Genomic DNA, 22,134 nt, shown 5'->3' with positions numbered 1-22,134 from the left:
ACTCCCCCTCTTCCTCCACGCCTCTCCCTCCTACCCATCTCTCCGCGGGACGGCGCCGCCGGCACGCAGTGCGCGTGCGCGCTCCCGCTCGCTCCCCTACGCGACTGGAACCAGAGCGCGTGCGCGCTCCCCCTCGCGCCCCTACGCGGCTGGAACCGCAGCGCGCCTACGAAGGTTACCTCGGCTTCGCTAACAATGAGCAACAATGGCCCACCTGGGTCCAGGCGCGAGCTCTGTGGGAAAGGCTTTCCAAAGGATGGGGAGGGGGGAGGGGGGAGGGAAGACTGGGGGAAGGGGGGGGTTGAGGGCGGGGAAGTCACGTGATCTCGTGAGCCCGCCGCCATTTTGTGGTTTTCTCTCCTCCCCCCCCTCCTTTTTTTTCTAGTTCAAGTACTTGGAAGAATGGTGTATCCTTAGCTTTTAATAATTTGAGATAAAATTCACTTAATATGTAATTCACTGTTTAAATATTTCATATTGTATAGTTCACTGGCATTTAGTATATTCATAAGGTTGTGCAACCATCATCATGTTCATTTAAAATATATATATATTCACACACACCCACACACACACACACACACACACTAGAGGCCTGGTGCACGGGTTCATGCACCGGTGGGGTCCCTTGGCCTGGCCTGCGGACATCCCCCGAGGGGGTCCCAGATTGGGAGAGGGCACAGTCCAGGCTGAGGGACCCACTGGTGCGTGATTGGGACCGTTGGAGGGCTCCAGGGCTCCCCCAGTCCCCATCAGCCATCAGCAGGACCCCAGCAGCAAGCCAACCTACTTGCTGGACCGTCTGCCCCCTGGTGGTCAAATGCATGTCATAGCTACAGATGGTTGCTTAGGCTTTTATGTATATAGAAAATACACACACACACACACATACATATATTCCAGACAGGAAGGGAGAGGGAGAGAGAGAGAAACATCAATGATTAGGGAAAATCATGGATTGGCTGCCTCCTGCACAGCCCATACTGAGGATCAAATCCACAACCTGGGCATCTACCCTGAATGGGAATCTAACCCTGGACCTCGTGGTCCATGGGCAAACACTCAATCCACTGAGCCACACCAACTGGACTCACTTATCCATTTAAGATTAATTTTTGTATATAGCGTGAGTTGAGTCCAAGTCACACTTTTGCATGTGGATATCCAGTTGTCCCAAAACAATTTGTTGAAAAGTCTAATCTTTCCCAATTTGATGGTTTTAGCATCTCTGTCAAAAATCAATTGCCCACATATAAATAGGTTTATTTCTGGACCCTAAATTCTCTTCCAGTGATGTATGTCTGCCCTTACACCAGTACCACGCTCTATAATTTCTGTGGCTTTGTAAAAGCCTTGAGAAGTGAAAGACTTCCAACTTTTCCCTGCCAAGATTGTTTTGGCTTTTCAGGGTTTCTTGCAATCCCAAATGAATTTTAGGATCAGATTGTCCAGTTCTGCAAAAATGGCAGTTGGAATTTTAGTGGGGATTGTTTTGAATCTGTAGATCAATTGGGGGAGTATTGCCATCTTAACAATATTAAGTATCCATTCCATGAATGTGAGATTTCTTCCATTTATTTTGGTCTTCTTTCATTTCTCTCAACATGTTTTATAGATTTTAGAGTTCAAATTTTGTACCTCCTTGGTTAAACTTATTTTCCAACTACTTTATTCTTTTTTGAAATATATTTTTTTAAATTGATTTTAGAGAGAGGGGAAGGTAGAGAGGGAGAAAGAGAGAAACATTAATGTGAAAGTGAAACATCAACTGGTTGCCTGCCTTTACCAGGGATTGAGCTAGAAACCTGGGCATGTGCCTTGACCATGAATCAAACTGGCGACATTCAACCAACTGAATCACACCAGCCAGGGCACTATTTTATTCATTTTGATGGTATTGTAAATGGAACAGTTTTCTTTTTTTTAAAATTCTTTATTGTTTAAAATATTACATGTCTCCTTTTCCCTCCATTGACCTCTCCTCAGCCATCCCCCACACACACATGCCCTCACCCCCGCTACTGTCTGTGTCCATAGGTTATGCTTATATCAGTGATGGCGAACCTATGACACGCGTGTCAGAGGTGACACGTGAACTCATTTTTTTGGTTGATTTTTCTTGGCATTTAAATATATAAAACAAATATATGGCACTTAAATATATAAAATAAATATCAAACATATAAGTCTTTGTTTTACTATGGTTGCAAATATCAAAAAATTTCTATAGGTGACATGGCACCAGAGTTAAGTTAGGGTTTTTCAAAATGCTGACACGCCGAGCTCAAAAGGTTCGCCAACACTGGCTTATATGCATGCATACAGTCCTTTGGTTGCTCTCTTACCCGCCTCCCTGGGACTGTTTTCTTAATATCATTTCTGGATTAATTATTACTAGTGTAAAGGAATACAATTGATTTTATTCTGTTGATATTTTTGCAACTTTGTTGAATTAAATAATTAGCTCTAATTCTTTAGGATTTTCTATGTATAAAATATATCATCTGTGAATTGAGATAATTTTACTTCTTTCTTTTCAATATGAATGCTTTTTAGTTCTTTTTTTTCTAATTGCTGTAGCTAGCACTTCCAGTCTAATGTTGAATAGGAGTGGTGAGATCAGACATCCTTGTTTTATTATTGATTTTAAAGGGAAAAAGCTTCAGTCTTTCACCATTAAGTATGATTTTAACTGTGGATTTTTCTCTTCTATTCCTAGTTGATTGACTGTTTTCATCATGAAAGCGTTTGGATATTGCCAAATTGTTTTTATCATTTAAAATTGTCATGTGGATTTTTCCTTCATTTTATTGAAATGGAATTTTACATTGACAGTTTTGCATGTTTATTCATCCTTGCATTCCTGAGATAAATCCCACTTAATAATCTCTATATATAAAAGGCTAAGTGACCGACCGTCTGTCAAACCGACCGTCCAACCGACCAGCTGGTATATATGACGCACACTGGCAATTTAAAAATAAACGTTGACTTGCGCATGCATGATACATATAAAGCTCTTGCTGGAGCCAATTGCACGTGTGTTTTAATTTTATAATACTACATTATATATACTATTTTGACTTACTTTTTTGCAGTAATGTAATTACCACATAAATCTTTATTCTGATTCATTTCTTTTCAATGTGCACAAATCCGTGTGCTGGGCCACTAGCAATATATAATCATTTTTTAAAAATATATTTTATTGATTTTTTTTACAGAGAGGAAGGGAGAGAGATAGAGAGTTAGAAACATCGATCAGCTGCCTCCTGCACACCCCCCACAGGGGATGTGCCCACAACCAAGGTACATGTCCTTGACCAGAATCGAACCCGGGACCCCTCAGTCCGCAGGCCGACGCTCTATCCACTGAGCCAAACCAGTTTTGGCATATAATCATTTTTATATGCTACTAGATTTGGTTTGATAGTATTTTTTAAAAAATGTTAGTGTATATATATACAAGGTGTCCCAAAGAAATGTATGCATACTTTAGCAGCTGATAGCTCAATTTTGAAAATGAATTCTAGTTATTTATGTATTTATTTTTGTTAATCCTCACCGGAGGATATTTTTCCCATTGATTCTTAGAGAGAGTGGAACGGAAGGAGGGAGGGGTGAAAGAGAGAGAAACATTGACATAAGAGAGACAAATCGATTGGTTGCCCTCACATGTGCCCCGATGGTACCCAGGTACATGCCCTTGAACAGGAATCAAACCCGCAACCCTTCTGCAAAGTGGACATACAGATGGCCAAGAGACATATGAAAAAATGCTCAAGGTCACTAATCATCAGAGAGATGCAAATTGAAACTACAATGAGGTATCACCTCACACCTGTCAGAATGGCTACCATTAACAAATCAACAAATGACAAGTGCTGGAGAGGATGTGGAGTAAAGTGGATGTTAGTACACCACTGGTGGGAATGCAGACTGGTACAGCCATTATATAAAACAGTATGGAGTTTCCGCAAAAAATTAAATATAGAACTGCCATTTGACCCAGCGATCCTACTTCTAGGAATATATTCTAAGAGACCAGATACACAAATCAGAAAGAATGTATGCACCCCTATGTTCATAGCATCACAATTTACAATAGCTAAGATCTGGAAACAGCCCAAGTGCCCATCAGGAGATGAGTGGATAAAAAAGCTGTGGTGCCCTAACCGATTTGGCTCAGTGGATAGAGCGTCAGCCTGTGGACTCAAGGGTCCCAGGTTCGATTCCCGTCAAGGGCATGTACCTTGGTTGCGGGCACATCCCCATTAGCGGGTGTGCAGGAGGCAGCTGATGGATGTTTCTCTCTCATTGATGTTTCTAACTCTCTATCCCTCTCCCTTCCTCTGTAAAAAAAATCAATAAAGTATATATTAAAAAAAAAAAAAAAAGCTGTGGTATAGCCAAACCGGTTTGGCTCAGTGGATAGAGCGTTGGCCTGCGGACTGAAGGGTCCCAGGTTCGATTCCGGTCAAGGGCATGTACCTTGGTTGCGGGCACATCCCCAGTAGGAGGTGTGCAGGAGGCAGCTGATTAATGTTTCTCTCATTGATGTTTCTAACTCTCTATCCCTCTCCCTTCCTCTCTGTTAAAAATCAATAAAATATATATATATTTTTAAAAAGCTGTGGTACATTTTCTCCATGGAATACTATGCAGGAATAAAAAAGGATCTCTTACCCTTTGATACAGCTAGTCAGAGGAAGACAAGTATCATATGATCTCACTTACATGTGGAATCTAATGAACAAAATACACTGTTGAACAAAATATATATAGAGACATAGAAGCATGGAACAGACTGTCAAATCTCAGAGAGAAGGCAGGGGTGGGAGATTTAAACCAAAGAACTTGTATGCATGGACACAGACAATAGGGTGGTGAATGAGGGAGGTGGGGGTGGGAAAAGGAGACATATGTAATACTTTCAACAATAAAGAATCATTGATCTGTTGCCTCCTGAACGCCCCTTACTGGGGATCAATCCCACAACCTGGTAATGTGCCCTGATCTAGAATTGAACTATGATCTCTTGGTTTGTGGATTGAGAATCACTGAGCTACACCAGCCAGGCTGTACCTTTTGAATTTTGTACCAAATGACATGTCCTAAATATTAAATTTTTTTCTTTTTAATTTTATTTTTGTTTTATATATTTTTATTGAATTCAGAGAGAGGAAGGGAGAGATAGAAACAACAATGATGAAAGAGAATCATGGATCAGTTGCCTCTTGCATGCCCCTTACTGGGGATGGAGCCTGCAACCCGGGCAGGCCAAAGATCTATCCACTGAGCCAAAACAGCCAGGGCAAATATTAAATTTTTTAAAATTAAGGTTTATTCTCTTTAAGCCAGCATTTTAGTGTTCATCATAGTAGAAAGCTGGACACAATAAAAATGCTCAACAGGAGTGATAAAATTATGGGACATTAATGTGCTTGAACACTGTAGGTATTAAAAGTGATATGACATTTGAGACAGTCTTCATGGAAAGTCACTGTGGTTTCATGCTTTAACAGTGCTTGGACGGAACCTGGCGCTGACCCATCCCTGCCAGCTGCCCAGATCTAGCTTCCTGCCAACCTCCTCACAGAGCCCTCCGACAGTCCCAAGGCCCCCGCCATCACTCCAATGCTGCCCAGCCACCTCTCCTTAGCACCCACCATAACGATGACCAGGTCCACCATGCAGGTGGGTCAGAACTGCCACCAGGACTCAGAGGCCTGATCAACTTGGAGCTCTACGTTTCCTCTGTCTACCTGTCCATGTCTTACTACTTTGGCCGTGATGATGTGGCTTTGAAGAACTTGGCCAAATATTTTCTTCGCCAACCTCATGAGGAGAGGGAACATGCTGAGAAACTGACGAAGCTGCAGACCCAAGGAGGTGGCCGAATCTTCCTTCAGGATATCAAGAAACCAGACCATGACAACTGGGAGAATGGGCTGAATGCAATGGAGTGTGCATTAGACTTGGGAAAAGGTGTGAATCAGTCACTACTGGACTGGCACAAAGTGGCCACTGACAAAAATGACCCTCATTTGTGTGACTTCACTGAGACTCACTACCTGAAGGAGCAGGTGAAACCCATCAAAGAACTGGGTGACCATGTAATCAACTTGTGCTGGTTGAGGGCCCCTGAAACTGGCACAGTAGAGTATCTTTTTGACAAGCACAGCCTGGGAGACAGTGCTGAGAGCTAAGCCTTGGGCTGGCTTCCAATAGCCACGGGGTTGACTTCCTGGTCACCAAAGCAATACCTGCATGTTGGAGCGACCTTTACCTTTGCTATAACTTGTACCAAATCATCCACTCACATCTTTCATTTGTAACATTCCTTCAAATAAAGTAATTTGGTACCCCACCCCCCAGATGATATGATGTTTGAGCTGATACGAGAACTATAGGAAGGAGCTAGCCATATGAAGTTCGAAAGGTAGAACCAGGTGGCAGGTACAAACGGCTTTGGGTCAGACAAGGGTTTGGCCTGTTCAAGGAACTACAGCTTAGGGTAGCTGGAGCATGGTCAACAGAGTGGATAGGTTGGCAGAAGCCAGGTCCCCAAAAGCTTTGCAGACTAAGTAAGTAGTTTGGTTTCATATTAAGTACAGTGAGAAGCCATTGGAATGTTTCAACCAGGGGAATGTCATGATCCATGACATTAAAAAAAGAGCATTAAGAAGGTAAAGGATCTAAAAACCATGTCACCAGAGGAACATTGAAGGAACTGGCTATTTGGCCAGGAGATTATTAAAAATATATGATAGTTGTCTTAGGTGGTGGATGTTTAGTTGGAATATTGACTGAGCTATTCAACAGAGCAAAATAATAGAAAATAATACTTATTTTTTTTCTCATGGAAAGGACAAAGTTCCTTTAGTTTCGCTGTTCTGCCATGCCCTAGTGTGATGCCCATGTATGTATGGTCAACCTAAGTCATGTCTTCCTTGTATCCAGTCAGGAAAGAGGTGGAAAATGTAGTCTGTAGCTGCCAACCTAAACCTGTGGGGAGGTAGGGCCAGGGGATAAAGTTGTTCCTGTTATAGAATGAAGAGGTCTACCAGGATGCTACAATAGGCGAGGCAGGTTTCAAATTAAATGAATTTAAACTAACTTATTATTCTGTGATAGTTAATGTAATATCACTAATAGACTATTGTCAATATTTTTTTTTTTTGCTTCAGATTTTTAATGAATACTTTAGCATACTGTGTTCAGGATTAAGTTTATTAAAATAATGATAAACCCAAAGGAAGGCGAGTGAGTCTCGACCAGGGATGGGCAAACTTTTTGACTCAAGGGCCACAATGGGTTCTTAAACTGGACCGGAGGGCCGGAACAAAAGCATGGATGGAGTGTTTGTGTGAACTAATATAAATTCAAAGTAAACATCATTACATAAAAGGGTACGGTCTTTTTTTTTTTTTTAAAGTTTTATTCATTTCAAATGGGCCGGATCCGGCCCGCGGGCCGTAGTTTGCCCACGGCTGGTCTAGACCCAAGTTGATTATCAGCTCTGCCAATCAGTAGGGGTGTGCACCTAACTTAAGATTTAGAACTGATCTATGTTCTAAAATGGGGTTGCTAAGAGCCCTTACTTAATATCATCACTGTAAGAATTAAATAAAATGCAAGGTTTCTGGGACATAATCAGGATTCCATACATGTAGCCATCTTGATTTTGTGAACACAATCCATACATTTGGTCATCTTCAAATATAAAATTCTTATAGTCCCTTGTCATTAAAAATATGTGGATATTAGATTGGATATTAAAATTTTAAAAATATTATTTTGTAGAGGAAAGAAAAATTAGACTACCAGGTGCAAAATAGAAGTATAAAATTTATTTAAAATCACCCACAAAGTTCCGTATAATCAGGAATGATACAATTTGCAATAGCTTTTTTATAAAAAAAACTCATGACAAAGATTTAAAATATAATTTCAATTACAGTATTCATTTAGCCTTTTCCTTTAGAACAATTTAAAAAAAGAAAATTTATGCTCTAAATAAATGAGACACAAGGAAAATATAATAGACAATTTCCACAACTATCTTTACATGTATGTTTCAATACTAGTACATTTCAATGCCTTTTGCTACATAAACATGAAATCATGTACAACTGCTGTGCACCAAAATTTAGCTTAATTCGATCTTTCAAGTAACATGCAATTTCAACTCACAAGTCTTCAAGTACTGCTAGTAAATGTTCCCTTGTATGCAGAGCACTACATTTTGATCCTGAATTGAAATCAAGATTATATTTTTCCCTTCTACATGAAGTGCTTTTTCTTTAAACTGCTTTCCCCATATGTTAAGATCAACAACAACAAAAAGGATATTTTAGAGTTTTAAAATCTTTTTCTTACTATTTCATTGTATAGGATATTTAATACAGTAGGGCAGCAAGAGGTAAAAATAAGTCCCCCAAAGGAAAAAAAAAAAAAAAAAGGTACAAAATAAATAGTAAATACACTCGAAAAAGTCATCTACAGGCAGGAATATTAACTTGAGAAATTGATATTTCTCTCTTGGGAATTCAGCAATACTCTATTTCACCATGGTGAAGGACCTGTAAATATTTTAGTTCCACTAATGTTAAGCACTCAGTCTTCTCCTTGGAACCAAGTTATTGATATGCACATCAATCTACTGGTAGGTCACCATATAGCATAAGACTAAATGAAGAAACTAGAAATTAATGCATTTCTCTCTTTTGAGTAGTTTTATTATGTTTCTCTTTAGGAAACACTTTATGATTTCTTAGTTACTCAAAGATGACCATCCACCCATGTCACAATGCAAAAGCTACCCTTTATTTTTACTATAAAATCATTTCTAAAAAAATATTTCTCTCGAAGCACCTATCACATTGTAATTTCGTAAAAAGTAAAAAAAAAAAAAAAAAAAAATGACATACACCCCAATAAAAAATAATTTTTGTTTTTTAAGGGCTGTTTTTGTAAATCACATGTAGTCAGCCACTTTATAATATCGCAAACAGGCATTTGTTGAGATAGGCAGTTACTGAACTGAGTCACCAAAAGTGGAATTTGACTATTTAGGACAATTTGACCTTTTTTGTCCATTAGTAACATATAATGACTGATGAAATAGCAAAAATATCTTACCTGTTTGTATCTATAAAGAGCTTACCAAAATTTCTACAAATACATCTAATTTTACTTAACTCTCTGGGCAAGGGTTGTTTAACCACTGACTGAGAGATTGTATATAGCTGGAAACAAAGGGTAAAAAACAAAAACAAAACAAATTCAAATAAGTGGGAGATAGTAATATCTCTTAGAGATGCCAAACTTACATTTTTTAAAATTTAATTTTATTTCAAATATATTTTTATTGATTTCAGAGAGGAAGGGAGAGGGAGAGTTAAAAATATCAATGAGAGAGAATCATTGACCAGCTGCCTCCTACATGCGCCCCCTCCGAGGATAGAGCCCACAACCCGGGCATGTGCCCTTGGCCAGAATTGAACCCGGGACCCTTCAGTCTGTAGGCCGATGCTCTACCCACTGAGCCAAACCAGCGAGGGCCAAACTTACAATTTTACCATAAGCCTAGGAACTAGAAGAGTCTAGCAAATTCCTTCAAGAAAAATGCATTTGGCCTGGCCAGTGTGCGCAGAGGTTGAGCGTAGACCCATGAACCAGAAGGTCACACTTCTATTCCAGGTCAGGGCACATGATGGGCTGCAGGCTAGATTCCCAGTGGGGGACGTGAAGGAGGCAGCCCATCAGTGATTATCTCTCATGATTGTTCCTATTACTCTCTCCCTCACTTCCTCTTTCTGAAACAAATAAAAACTTTAAAAAAAAAATGGGGGGAAAAAGACACCTGCACTTCAATATAACAAACACATTCAACTTAGTGAGTCGTTGACTTTAGCTTTTTAAAAAATGTTTTTAAAACAATTATTACTTAGGTTTCCCTCTATGTTGTAGTACAAGGTCTTTCTTTATGAAAGAGTGTTTTTACAGGGAACAACAAAACTTATTCTAAGCCCTAATGCATAAGTCTTGGGAATTTGGGGAGACCTTCTTAAGTATGCACAAGAAAATAGCTGGCTAAATAAATAATGGAGATGTCCCCTCAGACTCCCACGGGCCACCATGGTTCTGCTGTGTGAAAGGGGCATGGAGCTGGAGGGGCTCTGTGCAGGTGACCCTGGTCTACAATGTGTGCACATCCAGGTGCGGCACATCTGTTCACAAATGGAAGACTGAGCAAAACATGGAGTATTTCTTCCTCCTAATATGCAAGGACTGACTGATCCCCAGATTGAAGAATCGAAATTAAGGGATGAATGGGATAAAAAGTGTGTACCCAGGGGAGGTGCAGTGTTTAAAAAAACGTTATTGATGCTCTACCAACTGAGTTATCTGGGCTCTCCAAAAAAACGTTATTGGATGAAGAGACGGGCATGCTCCAAATAAAAAACAAAAAAAAAAAGGAAGCCAGGTTTTAAATAAGACTATAAGAAGCCAACACAATAATATCTAATTAACAAATGGAAGCCAGCATCTGTGTTACCATGGGGATGGCGAAAGACTGCTGGGCCAGCTGAGATGGGGCAGTGATGCTTGTTTCTCCCATGAGTCTGCACCCTACTATCCCATCTGGATGGGATTTGAAAATAAGGAAGATGTTGGGAACTGAGGAAGGACTCAAGGTCATTGAGGAGTCAGAAGCACAACGGTAGAGGGCTGTCAAGGAGTCAAGAAGAATAAGATTTCAGACTACATGGGCAGAAATGAAAACACACACAACACACACACACACACACACACACACACAAATTGCAGTCAAGATTCAGCGAAGGGGATAAGGAGCTCCAGCCCAAGGACCTAATATTAACAACGAGGAGCAGAAACAGTTGATGCTGTATTACCACAGAAGACAGGCCAAACTCAAGAAATTAGAAGAAAATGATGGCTCCCGTTTGAATTCTCCATGGACATATAGCACTGCTTTGAAAAAAGCATTTTCATGAAGTTAAAGACAAAGTGGAGACCAAGATGAAGTTCACCAGCTGATGAAGCTCCCAAAAATATTAGCTCACCTCTTTAGGCCAATTAATAATAATAACTAAAAAGGATAATCACACGGCCCTGGCTGGTTTGGCTCAGTGGATAGAGTGCTGGCCTGTGAAATGAAGGGTCCCGGGTTCGGTTCTGATCAGGGACACGTGACTGGCTTGTGGGCTCGATCCCCAGTAGGGGGTGTGCAGGAGGCAGCCGATCAATGATTCTCATCATTGATGTTTCTATCTCTCTCCTTCTCTTACTTCATCTCTGAAATCAATAAAAATATATTTTTTAAAATAAACAAAATAAAATAAAAAAATCACAACCCTCTGTGAATGATGTTGAAATTTCTAGTTTTCCGAGGTTTTCTTTTAGTAAGTTGGAAACATTCTCTGTCCAATCCCCAGTGCTGGAGAGAAGTAGCACATAATAAAGCAGTTTGATATCCTACAACATTATAAAGCACAAGATTAATTACAATTTTCCTTACTATCATGTTTGATTTCAAAATGGTTCCTCATTTTCCGTTATATATTTTCATTGATTTCAGAGAGGGAGAGGGAGAGAAACATCAATGCTGAGAATCATTGACTGTCTGCCTCCTGCAAGACCCACCCACCCACTGGGAACTGAGCCTGCAACCCGGGCAGATGCCCTGACACGGAAACAACCCAGGACCCTTCAGTACACAGGCCGATGCTCTACCCACTGAGATAACCGGCTAGGGCTGGTTCCTCATTTTGAGCGATTGATTTTTTCAGAGAAAACTGGTATGGAGTCGGGAGAAGAAACATTAAAAGCATTTCTTGGTGTTGAGCACCTAGAGTAAATTTGCCTGTTGCTGATAGGAACACAATTCTCCCTCATTTCTGTCCCTTTACTTCTCCCATGGAACTTGAAAGAGCTTCTGATGACTGACGTTTCCCATGTTTAAGAGCTCTTCAATTATTAACCAATGTTACCTGAACAAATTCAATGAGTAAAAAAATTTTTAAATAAAGTAATTACTTTCAGTTCACTTTTTAACCTTTCTCACCCAGATTATAGAATAGGTTCTATTGTTGCCAGCAACCAAATTCCAAAGAAGTAAATTGGGCTGGGATATAGGAGGAAAACATGCAAAAAAAAAATATTGTCTTCTATAGATCAGATCTGTTACTAAGAAAGTCACCAGTCAGACCATTAGTATGATGCATTATACAAAAATAGGAAAGCCATATAGAAGTAGTGGTAGAATATTTAACTTCTTGCACAACTCTTTTAAAAATGTATTTTTATTGATTTCAGAGAGGAAGGGAGAGATAGAAACATCAATGATGAGAGAATCATTGGCTGCCTCCTGCACACCCCCTATTGGGGATCAAGGCTGCAACCTGGGCATGTGCGCTTGACCAGAATCAAACCCTTCAGTCCGCAGGCCGATACTCTATCCACTGAGCCAAACCAAGCAGGGCTTGCACAACTTTTTATAAAACACTCAAACACTAATAAATGAGTCTGGAGTCAAACATTGTTGCGATAGGGACCACTCAATGCTAATCTGTGGTCTTGTGATCATATCTATTCCTAAAAACTGAATTTTCCCTTACTTAAAAGAACGAATAAAAGCTCTTTATTCCTTTTGGTACAATTACATACAGAATTTCAGAAACATGATTTTAAAAGACAGGAAGACAAGCGAGCAAGATCACTGCTATTCTTAAATGAACCACGCGTATTTTGGTAGGGGACATGGGGAATGCAGGACAGAGAAAGGGGAAAATCAGAGGAAAGGATAAAAAGTGTAAAAAGAATTAAAGCGCACTTATTGACACTGTTATATTGTTAAATGAGAAAAAAAAATAACAGGCAGAGTTTATGGTCAGATTATAAGTTTGTATCCAGCAGACTGGAGAAGAAACCAAATTACATTCTAATAACGTTATTTCTAAAAATGCAAATGTTTCAGACAGCTGTGGGAGGGGAAAAAAAAGAATGCCTTTCATAACAGCAGATAGGGGCAGAATTTATCTTTTTAGAACAACCAGAGTTTCCAAAGTTGCACTGAAACACGGATGGGTTAGAATCAGCTAATATGTTTAACATCTGATAACATTCCTACCTTAGACTAAGTTTTGCTTTGCTTTACTTGAGGGGACAAACTGGAAGGAAACTTGTGACCCAGGCAGGATCACAGATATCACAGTAAGGATGGGAAAGCCAACTAAGGAAAAATGTGCTGGACGTTTAAAGCTGGAAATACTAAACCTGCAGACTACCACAAGAAAAACATGTTGCGGGACCCTCAAGGCAGTGAAAATTAGGGGAAAGTAAGTAATACCTTTGGATTACCTGAAGGAATAAGACACATGCCTTTTGAAACAAACACTGGTATTTGATTGGGTACCCATAAGAAGCAGGGACTAAGAAAACCTCATTCAGATACTAGAATGCCGAGAATTAAAGTTTGTAGAGTTCAATGTGGACAAAAAGGGCGAGGTCGTGGATACAAGTCATTTTCACCATGTCCAAAATTAACAGACGAAATTAGTCTCTATTGTATACACAAGAGAAAAGCAAAAGATGTCAATCTCATTACATGATAAGAAAAACAGATATTCAGCTTCTGATAAAGTTCATACTGATTCTTTGTGAATTGCATGCCAGAGCAATGGATGGCATCATTTCCTAAACCTATTAGACGAAAGCTCAACATGGAGCATAATTTGATTTAGATAAATCCAGACTCTTAGGAATCAGAGCACTGATTTTTATCACTTGGTTAAGGGTGCCATACTATTGACATTGAAGTTACAAGTACAATACACTTATGGGCAACTTTAGTAGCTGTGGACAATAAGACAGTATTCTAATATGTAGACAGCCACATTAAAATAACCTATGCTGGGACTTAATTATGGGGCCAACTAGGCAAGACATATACTTAGAGTGTATGTACAACTATGGTTAAATAGTATATACAATAGAAATATATACTTCCCCCAATTATTTTAACCATTCAATCCTTTAACTTCTTATAAATGTCTAACACTTGTTCCAGGGGGAATAAAAACCTGTACTGTGTTAAGTACTTGATATTTATTGAAATAGCAGACAAGACCATTGCCACACTTTATAGGATGTGTTAACAGGATAGCTTAATAGGTAAAAGTCAGCTAAATTTCCCATCAAGGTCCAAGAGACTCGGAAGGCAGGGAAATCTTGATCCAATATCACTTCTATCCCTGAACCTCTCAGAAAAAAACCAACCCAAAGCAATTTTATTTTTGACTTGTACAAAAATAAGGTTAATTCCCATTGATAAAATACCGTATGGGCGATCAAATCATGTTTATTTTCATACAGTCATCCTAACCTTCATTTGATTCTTTAAATTATAATTACAAAAATAATTTCACACTGACATTAAAATCTGCTCTCTGGGCTCCAGTGATTGAATTCTATGACTTCTAAGGTGTCTTCCAGGGCTGTGAGGCGCCACTATTAAATTAGCTTATGTCACAATTCTTGCCATTAATTCTTGCAAAAGATAAAAACTCACAATTGTACTAAAACTAGACAAAAAGATTCCCATGCATCAAAAAAGTTGTGAAATAGAAAGTAGCTATATATGAAAGGTCACATACAGCTACTTCGTCATATTCAAAAGAAATGCTGTGCCTGCTATCGGTGGAAGTTGTCATGCAGTGTCAAAACATTGTCCCAGATAAAAGATTTCAATATGTATTAAAAAGACTAAACTTAAATAGTTTGAGGTTATTTTCCATACATGCTATTGTGAAATAAATGATAATGGGTAGGAATCTATGAAGTAATAACATTAGAAAGTAGGGTACTTGATATGAATTAAGTCAATATCTCATTTACAAGAGTATGCATTCAATTAAGTATGCATTGGGGTTATGTCTTAAGCAAATTGCTTATGGTTCTAATCTAGTAAAATTCTATATTTAACAAATGAAATTATTTCATCCACATGCAGATTTCATAAAGATGTTGGAAGGTTATTTAAGATGCAAACATTTTGCTAATATGTTCCAAAAATTAACCTACAGCTATACATTCTGTTAGGCTCCACTTTCAATAATAATAATAATAATAATAATAATAATAATATATTTCAGCGATTTCCAACCTTTTTTATCTTATGGCACAAATAAACTAATTACTAAAATTCTGCAGCACATCAAAAAATATATTATCTTTCGCCAATCTGACAAAAACAAAAACAAAACACACCACAAAAGGGTATAATTTAATTCTTGTAGCACAAAGGTGGAAAATCGCTGATATATTTCAAACAGGTCTACGTCATGATATATTTGGTACTTTGTGGATGAATTGGAAAGAGGATGTAGATGAAGCTAACAAGAAAAAATGTTTTCAATGATAGCCTAAGAGGCATTAGAAATAGGATTTGAAGGGTAGCATATTTGGTAGGATTCTACACTAGACAGGAGTTATTCTCCCATCATAGTTAAGTTTGTGACATATTATGAACAGGTTGGGCTAACTTGGTAGGCATGCATCAATGAATTCAATTATCACACCATGAACAAAGGCAGAAGTTTGAAAACCCAAAGGCAGAAGATTGATTGCTAAAAAAAAAGGGTAAAACAAAAGTGATCCATTACAATAAAATATAATTGAGGTATAGAAATATTAGATAACCAGTTTTCTGAGTGAAAATGTCATTTCAAATAAATTTATTTCCTTGCTTCATGAAAAAGAGCATTCTAACAGCAGTGTATACAATCACAAAGCTGCAGAACATTTAAGCATGAGCTTTTAAAAAATTACAGGGCATACAATGGGATGGCAAACTTATGAAAGAGTTCTATAATGCAGTAATCATGTGTGGTTCCCATCATGGGGTTCAGCAGGTGTTAATTATAACTGAACGGAGACATTTTTAGCTAAGACTGGATATTTTCATGTACTTGTTTTGGTAAACTGCAACTAATTTCAAAAATCTCAATACTCCCCTAAATCAACACGCGTGCCTCAAGTTTATATTGTTAAGGAAACTTACTTTCACTTAGTGACACTGATCTGAATTGCTGTACATATATCACAATGGTCTGTTTTGAAGGAAATGTGCTTACTTTTTTTTTTTGAAAAATGTGTGTTAGAGTATCTTCTAGGATTTTAATTCTTCAAGTTTACTGTCATGGGTGGTAATTCAAAGAAAACAAAAGCTATTACTTAAATTTTGCAGATATTCAATAAGTGTTGAATGGATAGATGGGTGGATGGATAAAGGATCTTTAAGTTTTATCCATTAAATCTGGTGAGAAAATAACTTGTAGTGAGAGCTAAGGCCTAAAATAAAATATTACAAGGGTATATTCCTGATGGTCTACTACTAGTAAATATCTTATTTAAGCAGCTGAAACAATAAACAATCACTTATTTATATACTTAAATGTATAAGAAACCAGAGGCTCACAAAAATATACATGTTTTACAACAGAAATCTAAGGCACACAAAATACTAAAACAAGTTAATGAATTACCCTATTTTACCTATTCAAAAGCAGAAATCTACTTGTACAAGATGGTCTATCAATGACATTTTGCTATTTACAATCCCTTCATGTTCCTTTACTTTGATTAGTCAAAAGCTTGAAACAGATACTTTGCACCATATATTATTTTAATAATTTATGATTAATTTTATTTAGAGAGCTTACTGGAATTGTTTGCTTTTGCACCAAAATTGTGAGTGTTAGCGGTTATGGGCTTCCAATGGCATTTCCAGGGGAGAAGCACCAATAGGTTTTCCATACTCCCAAGGAATCTGAGACTTTGAATGTTATAGCACCTCTGCATTTTAACAGAATCAAGTATTTCATTGAAATTTCTTCTTGATCTAAAATTTGGTTTGGGCAATCTCTTTTGTTTTGCTATGAACCGGAAAACGTAATAGAAGAAATAATAGGAGGACTAAAAACGAAACAGAATGCCTATTTTCCTGTTACCTAGATCATAGGCAATTATCTCAGAAGAGTTATCATTTTCCCCAAAACTAATATGTTTAAACTACTTTGGACTAACTTATTTATATCATTCCTACTATTTGTTTTGCATGTGCAATGATAAGGAATTTGTTTTCAAAATATTTCTACTAAAATTTTAGTCTCTACTAGAATGACTTTCAGAATAAGGCAATTTGGGATGATTAGGGTTCTTACTACGTAATTTTCGAATTTTATTACCTTGAAACTTTAGAAGCATTTGACTCTTCTGAATCCTATTATGTCAAATCTCCTTTTGGAAACACCTTTCTTTGATTATATTGAGAAAGTTACACTGAAAGTAAATTGGGGTCAATGTTGCTCAATAAGCGTTCACACTTACTTAGTTCCCAAGAAAATATTAATCAATGTTGGTGACAATCTTTCAAATTCCAATTTGAGATAATTAACAATTTTTGCATGATTGATTTTAGAAGTAGCCAATGTTTGAATGAGAAAGAACACATGAAAAAAACACAAACCATACACATGTATGAATACATATTGCAGTTAAGATGGAACTCTACACAGCAAGAATGTTTTCTCTTGTATGCAAATATGCACAAACAATAGACAATTGGATTCTTATACTATACTATTTCAAGTTAATTTTAAAAATAGAAAGTGCTTTTAAAATATATATTTACAATTTATGAACAGCGTCCAACCATTACTAATAATAATGAATTATTTTATACAGGAGAGACACCTTAAGAGAGAAAACTTTTCATTGGTTTATTTCAAAGGAATATGCCTATTTTCTAGCAATGATTGGAAGATGTTGAAACAATGGCACCATGAAATAATAATTCAGCTTATAATTAACTGTGTCGATGTGGTTAAGCACCAGGAGCTGTGTAGAGTTAACACTGTGTATCTTGATTTTACATCATAGCACATTATCAGTTAAAAGCCTCTAAAAATTACTCGTTTCATAGTAAACAGACTTATTTAAAGCACCAAACTGAGTGATTCTCTCAAGGTTTACACCTAACCAAAACATTTCTTTATGTATTTAAAACTATAAAACTTTTTAATTTTGCTTAAAATGTGCACCTTCTATCAATTGTCAAAATATATAGTCACAGTTAAGAAATACCCACCCTACTGCATTTGCTTGTTTTACTTCAGCCTTCAAATGGGTGAGATGAAGATCTATCTAGTAAACAACAACATGACTTTCCTTTAACAGCACCTTGGAAAATACACTGCACTAGCAAAGGCATTAAAAAGGGGAGAACAGCCTTCATACCCAATGGTTATAGGGCCCTGCAACATGTGTGAGAGCATAAGGGGCCACGGTGACAACATTGTCATGGGTTAATGTTAATGCCTGACGAGAAGGAATTTGGTTCAATTCATTAGCTTCAGGGGACAGCTCAGGACCCTCATTAGCTGCCTGATCTCTCTGCTCTGAGACCTTAATTTTCTTATTCTTAGGTTCTTTAGCCTCGTACTTAATCTTGTTTATTTCAAAACCGTGGTGGGGCCTATTTAGGTTTTTGTGCTGGTAGAAGACAAGAGAGAGACGTGTAGGATGATTCCTGTTTGGGTGTTGGACGGGAGTTGTGGCATGAAGCTCTCGCCGGGCACACTCAATTAAAACAGAGCCATGAGCAGGTGCTATGGCCACCCCACCAACACTGGCATCCATAAAGATGTGCTCACTATCTGACCAATACTCTTCAATGTGGGGCAATTTCGCCTCAGTGGGTGACAGGGGGTCATCTGATAGGGGGTCATCTGATGGAGGCTCATCTGCTTCCGAATGCTGCTCATCTTCCATCAGAGAGGAAGCAAGTTCAGGAGCAGAGGCGATGAGTGGGGGCTGCTGGTTTGGCTCATTAGAAGGTATCTGCTCAGATGGACCAGCGGGAGGCTCAGAACCAACCAGGGAATCGGACATGGGAGTAGGCCAAGTGGGAAGAGGACTCACTTCACCAGGCTGTGCGATCCCAGCGCATTCCCCAGCAGCACCATGAGCATCACTCTGTCTCCCAGAAGGCATCGTGCAGTCGGGATCGCTACTTCTTTCTGGAAACCCGCACGAAACCGAGGCATCGTTCTTAAAAGATGTTGAGGTCGAAGCAGTGTTGGCGGACGAGAAGTCTCGGGATAAATGTGCCTCTTTCACTGGGTGAGGAATGGATGGGATCAGTGAGTACATGTGAATGTTGTCCGAACCTTTGAAGATAAAATTGGGTTCAGTTTCACCTTTCTTTTATTTTTATTTTTTTAAATTGATTTCAGAGAGGAAGGGAGAGGGAGAGAGAGATAGAAACATCAATGAGGGAGAAATTTTGAGCGGCTGCCTCCTGCACGCTCCCTACCGGTGATTGACCCTGAAACCCAAGCATGTGCCCTTGACCCGAATCAAACCCGGGACCCTTCAGTCCGCAGGCCGACACTCTATCCACTGAGACAAACCAGCTAGGGATCATTTTCACTTTTTATTTCAGGTTGCAAGGCCTCAGTTTTTTCCCTAAACAGAGAAAAGGACACCAAATGTGAAGATAAGTACAAAATGCTTTTTATAGTTGTTGTCATTAAAGAGTACTTTAAAAAATATATATATATATATATATATTGATTGATTGATTTCCGAGAGGAAAGGAGAGAGATAGAAACATCAATGATGAGAGAAAATCATTGATCAGCGGCCTCCAGCACGGACCCTGCTATGGATTCAGGCTGAAACCCAGGCATATGCCGGGATTGGGAATCGAACAGTAACCTCATGGTTCATACTCCATCACTGAGGCTCAAAAGTCAGACAGAAGTGAGCTTCTGGTCTTCCTGTTTATCTTTCCAATCCTGTTCTCCTCTCCCCATTCCTCGTTACATGTTGGTTGGTTTCTCCACACTTCCAGCTTCTTCAGGCCAATAACATCAGGGTAAACCCTGACACTTTTTGGGGGACACATGCCAAATTTAATCAGAAATCCTGTTGATTTAACCTTCAAACCATATCCCGAATTAGCTATTTCCTTATGTCCTCTTTAGCCACTCTGGTCTCTCTCCTGAATTGTTAGGATGGGCATTTAGGATGACCCTACTTTTCTATTCGCTGCCCCACTTTACTCTAGTTTTAACCTAGTAACCAGAATGTTAGGTTTGAGTGACATCATATCCCTTTTCTATACTGAAATCTCCAGTAAACGTCTTCTCATTCACAATAAAGACCAAAGTCTTTACAGCAATCTACAAAACCTGAGATGCCTGGATTCCCTCTTACCTCTCCAATTTGATCTCCAACTGTTTGCATTGCACACTTGCTCCAGCCACAATGTCCTCCTTGCTAGCATCAGGTATTCAAGGGAAATTAAAGCTTCCTGCCTTTGCCATTTCTTCTGCCTGGAATGCTATTTCTCCAAATAAAAGCACTGCAGATTCTCATTTCCTTCAGGACTTCACAGAAATGCCTTACTCTTAGTAAATCTTTGTGATGTATTTAAATGTAATTCTTTTACAACACTATCTGTCCTCATTGCCATGGCTACATTTCCAAGACCTAAGATGCTTCTGAGTGGTGCTCAGTAAAACTAGTGGAGTAGGATAATTAGATTGATCAAGGAAGAATTGGAGGAAGTAATGCCATTTCATGTATGCCAAAAAGGAGGATGAGGGCTTCAAAATAGATGGGGAACAAAAAAAGAACACGTTGCCCTTTCTGGGTGGCTCAGTTGGCTGGAGCATCTTCCTGTACACCAAACGGTTTTGGGTTTGATTCCCGGTCCGGGCGCATACCTAGGTGGCCGGTTTTGATCTCTGATCAGGGCATGATAGATGTCTCATCTCAATCTCTCTTCCCCTACCTTTCTCTTTCTAATCCTTGGATGAGAATTAAAAATAATAATAATAATAACATGTTTTTGAAAAAATAGAGATGGGGCATTTTTTTGTTGATTTTTGGTGTGGGTAATTATGTAGAAATATATTTGGTGTTATGTATACAGTTTGAACTCTAATGAAGTTATATTAAAAACAATTGAGCCCTAACTGGTTTGGCTCAGTGGATACAGCGTTAGCCTGCGGAATAAAGGGTCCCGGGTTCCATTCTGGTCAGGGGCATGTGCCTGGGTTGTCGGCTCCATCCCCAATAGGGGGTGTGCAGGAAGCAGCAGATCAACTATACTCTCAAGACACTGATGTTTCTATCTCTCTCTCCATCTTCCTAACTCTCTGAAATCAATAAAAAAAAAAATTTTTAAAAAAGATATAAAACAATGAGCTAACTTAATTGACTGATATCTGACATAAATGCCCATTACTAAGAGTAGCAAAGATAAAGGAGAGGAAGAATACAGTGCGAAGGAAACTTATACACTGATAAATAGCACGGTCCGAGGCCTCACCTAAATGCGACAGGGACGAAGCCTTACTGTTGTGCATTGTCGAGTTATTCTTCCGCTTGAATCGAGGAATGAGTTTCTTCTCCACAGCCTTTATCTTACGCGTGAAGACTTCTGTCATCATCGCTGCTCTTTTCTTCCCACAACGAGGAATTGGCTGAGTAAAACATGTTCTTTTTTTGCGACACGGTGTGAGGACATCAATGGCCCCAGATCTGATCTTAGCTTCCATTCCTTCCCTTGAGCCAAACTCATCTGTGTCTGATAATTTATAAAGGGGTAGAACGTGCAGCTGCTCATCTTGAGGAATGATACCAAATGAGCGGTTATCTTCTCGTGTTAAGGTACAAACCTGAGAGGAAGAAAAAATGGAAAATGTAGGTCCTGCACATTCATCATAGTTATTCCTACCATCTTGTTGCCATAATGCAAGGGATCTGTATTCAAATTTTATGTTCAATTGGTTACTACTGGTATTTTAATTTTGGATAAATGGCTTATATATTAAGTGACCCAACACCATTTAATTCTATGAACTTATCAATTGTTTGTAAGCAGACCATTATATTTTCAGTTGACTTTATAAGAAAATGATATTGCATGTTTATATATTTTACAATATTTTAAAAATGAAGCCTTTTAGCTGTTACATGACATCTTAATTGCCTGCATTAAAGAGCAGTTATGAATTGTTGTTCACTGCCTTC

General features: G+C 38.6%; 1 protein-coding gene and 2 pseudogenes across 5 annotated transcripts in view; 2 read left to right on the top strand and 1 right to left on the bottom strand.

The window, feature by feature from the left end:
* Nucleotides 1–5,676: 5,676 nt before the first annotated feature.
* Nucleotides 5,677–6,543, top strand: LOC139022196 (ferritin heavy chain pseudogene; annotated as a pseudogene).
* LOC139022195 (cilia- and flagella-associated protein 298 pseudogene) lies at nt 6,529–11,053 on the top strand (annotated as a pseudogene).
* A 7,202-nt stretch (nt 11,054–18,255) lies between these two features.
* The window catches only part of TET1 (tet methylcytosine dioxygenase 1), a 101,667-nt gene continuing 97,788 nt past the window's right edge, over nt 18,256–22,134 (bottom strand). For all 5 annotated transcript variants that reach the window (XM_070431912.1, XM_070431911.1, XM_070431914.1 and 2 more), the window contains 3 exons: nt 21,403–21,779; nt 19,523–19,557; nt 18,256–19,289 (listed from right to left, as the gene is read on the bottom strand). In XM_070431912.1, the coding sequence (XP_070288013.1) occupies nt 18,322–19,289; nt 19,523–19,557; nt 21,403–21,779 (1,380 nt within the window). In that variant the 3' untranslated portion in view covers nt 18,256–18,321. The remainder of the gene's footprint in view (nt 19,290–19,522; nt 19,558–21,402; nt 21,780–22,134) is intronic.

The sequence above is a fragment of the Myotis yumanensis genome, unplaced genomic scaffold (genome assembly GCF_028538775.1).
Source record: "Myotis yumanensis isolate MYYU_CA2020_CCGP unplaced genomic scaffold, mMyoYum1.0.hap1 SCAF_13, whole genome shotgun sequence".
NCBI classification, from domain to species: domain Eukaryota; kingdom Metazoa; phylum Chordata; class Mammalia; order Chiroptera; family Vespertilionidae; genus Myotis; species Myotis yumanensis.
Note: the sequence above shows the minus strand (reverse complement) of the source record. Positions and strands in the feature narration are given on the sequence as shown.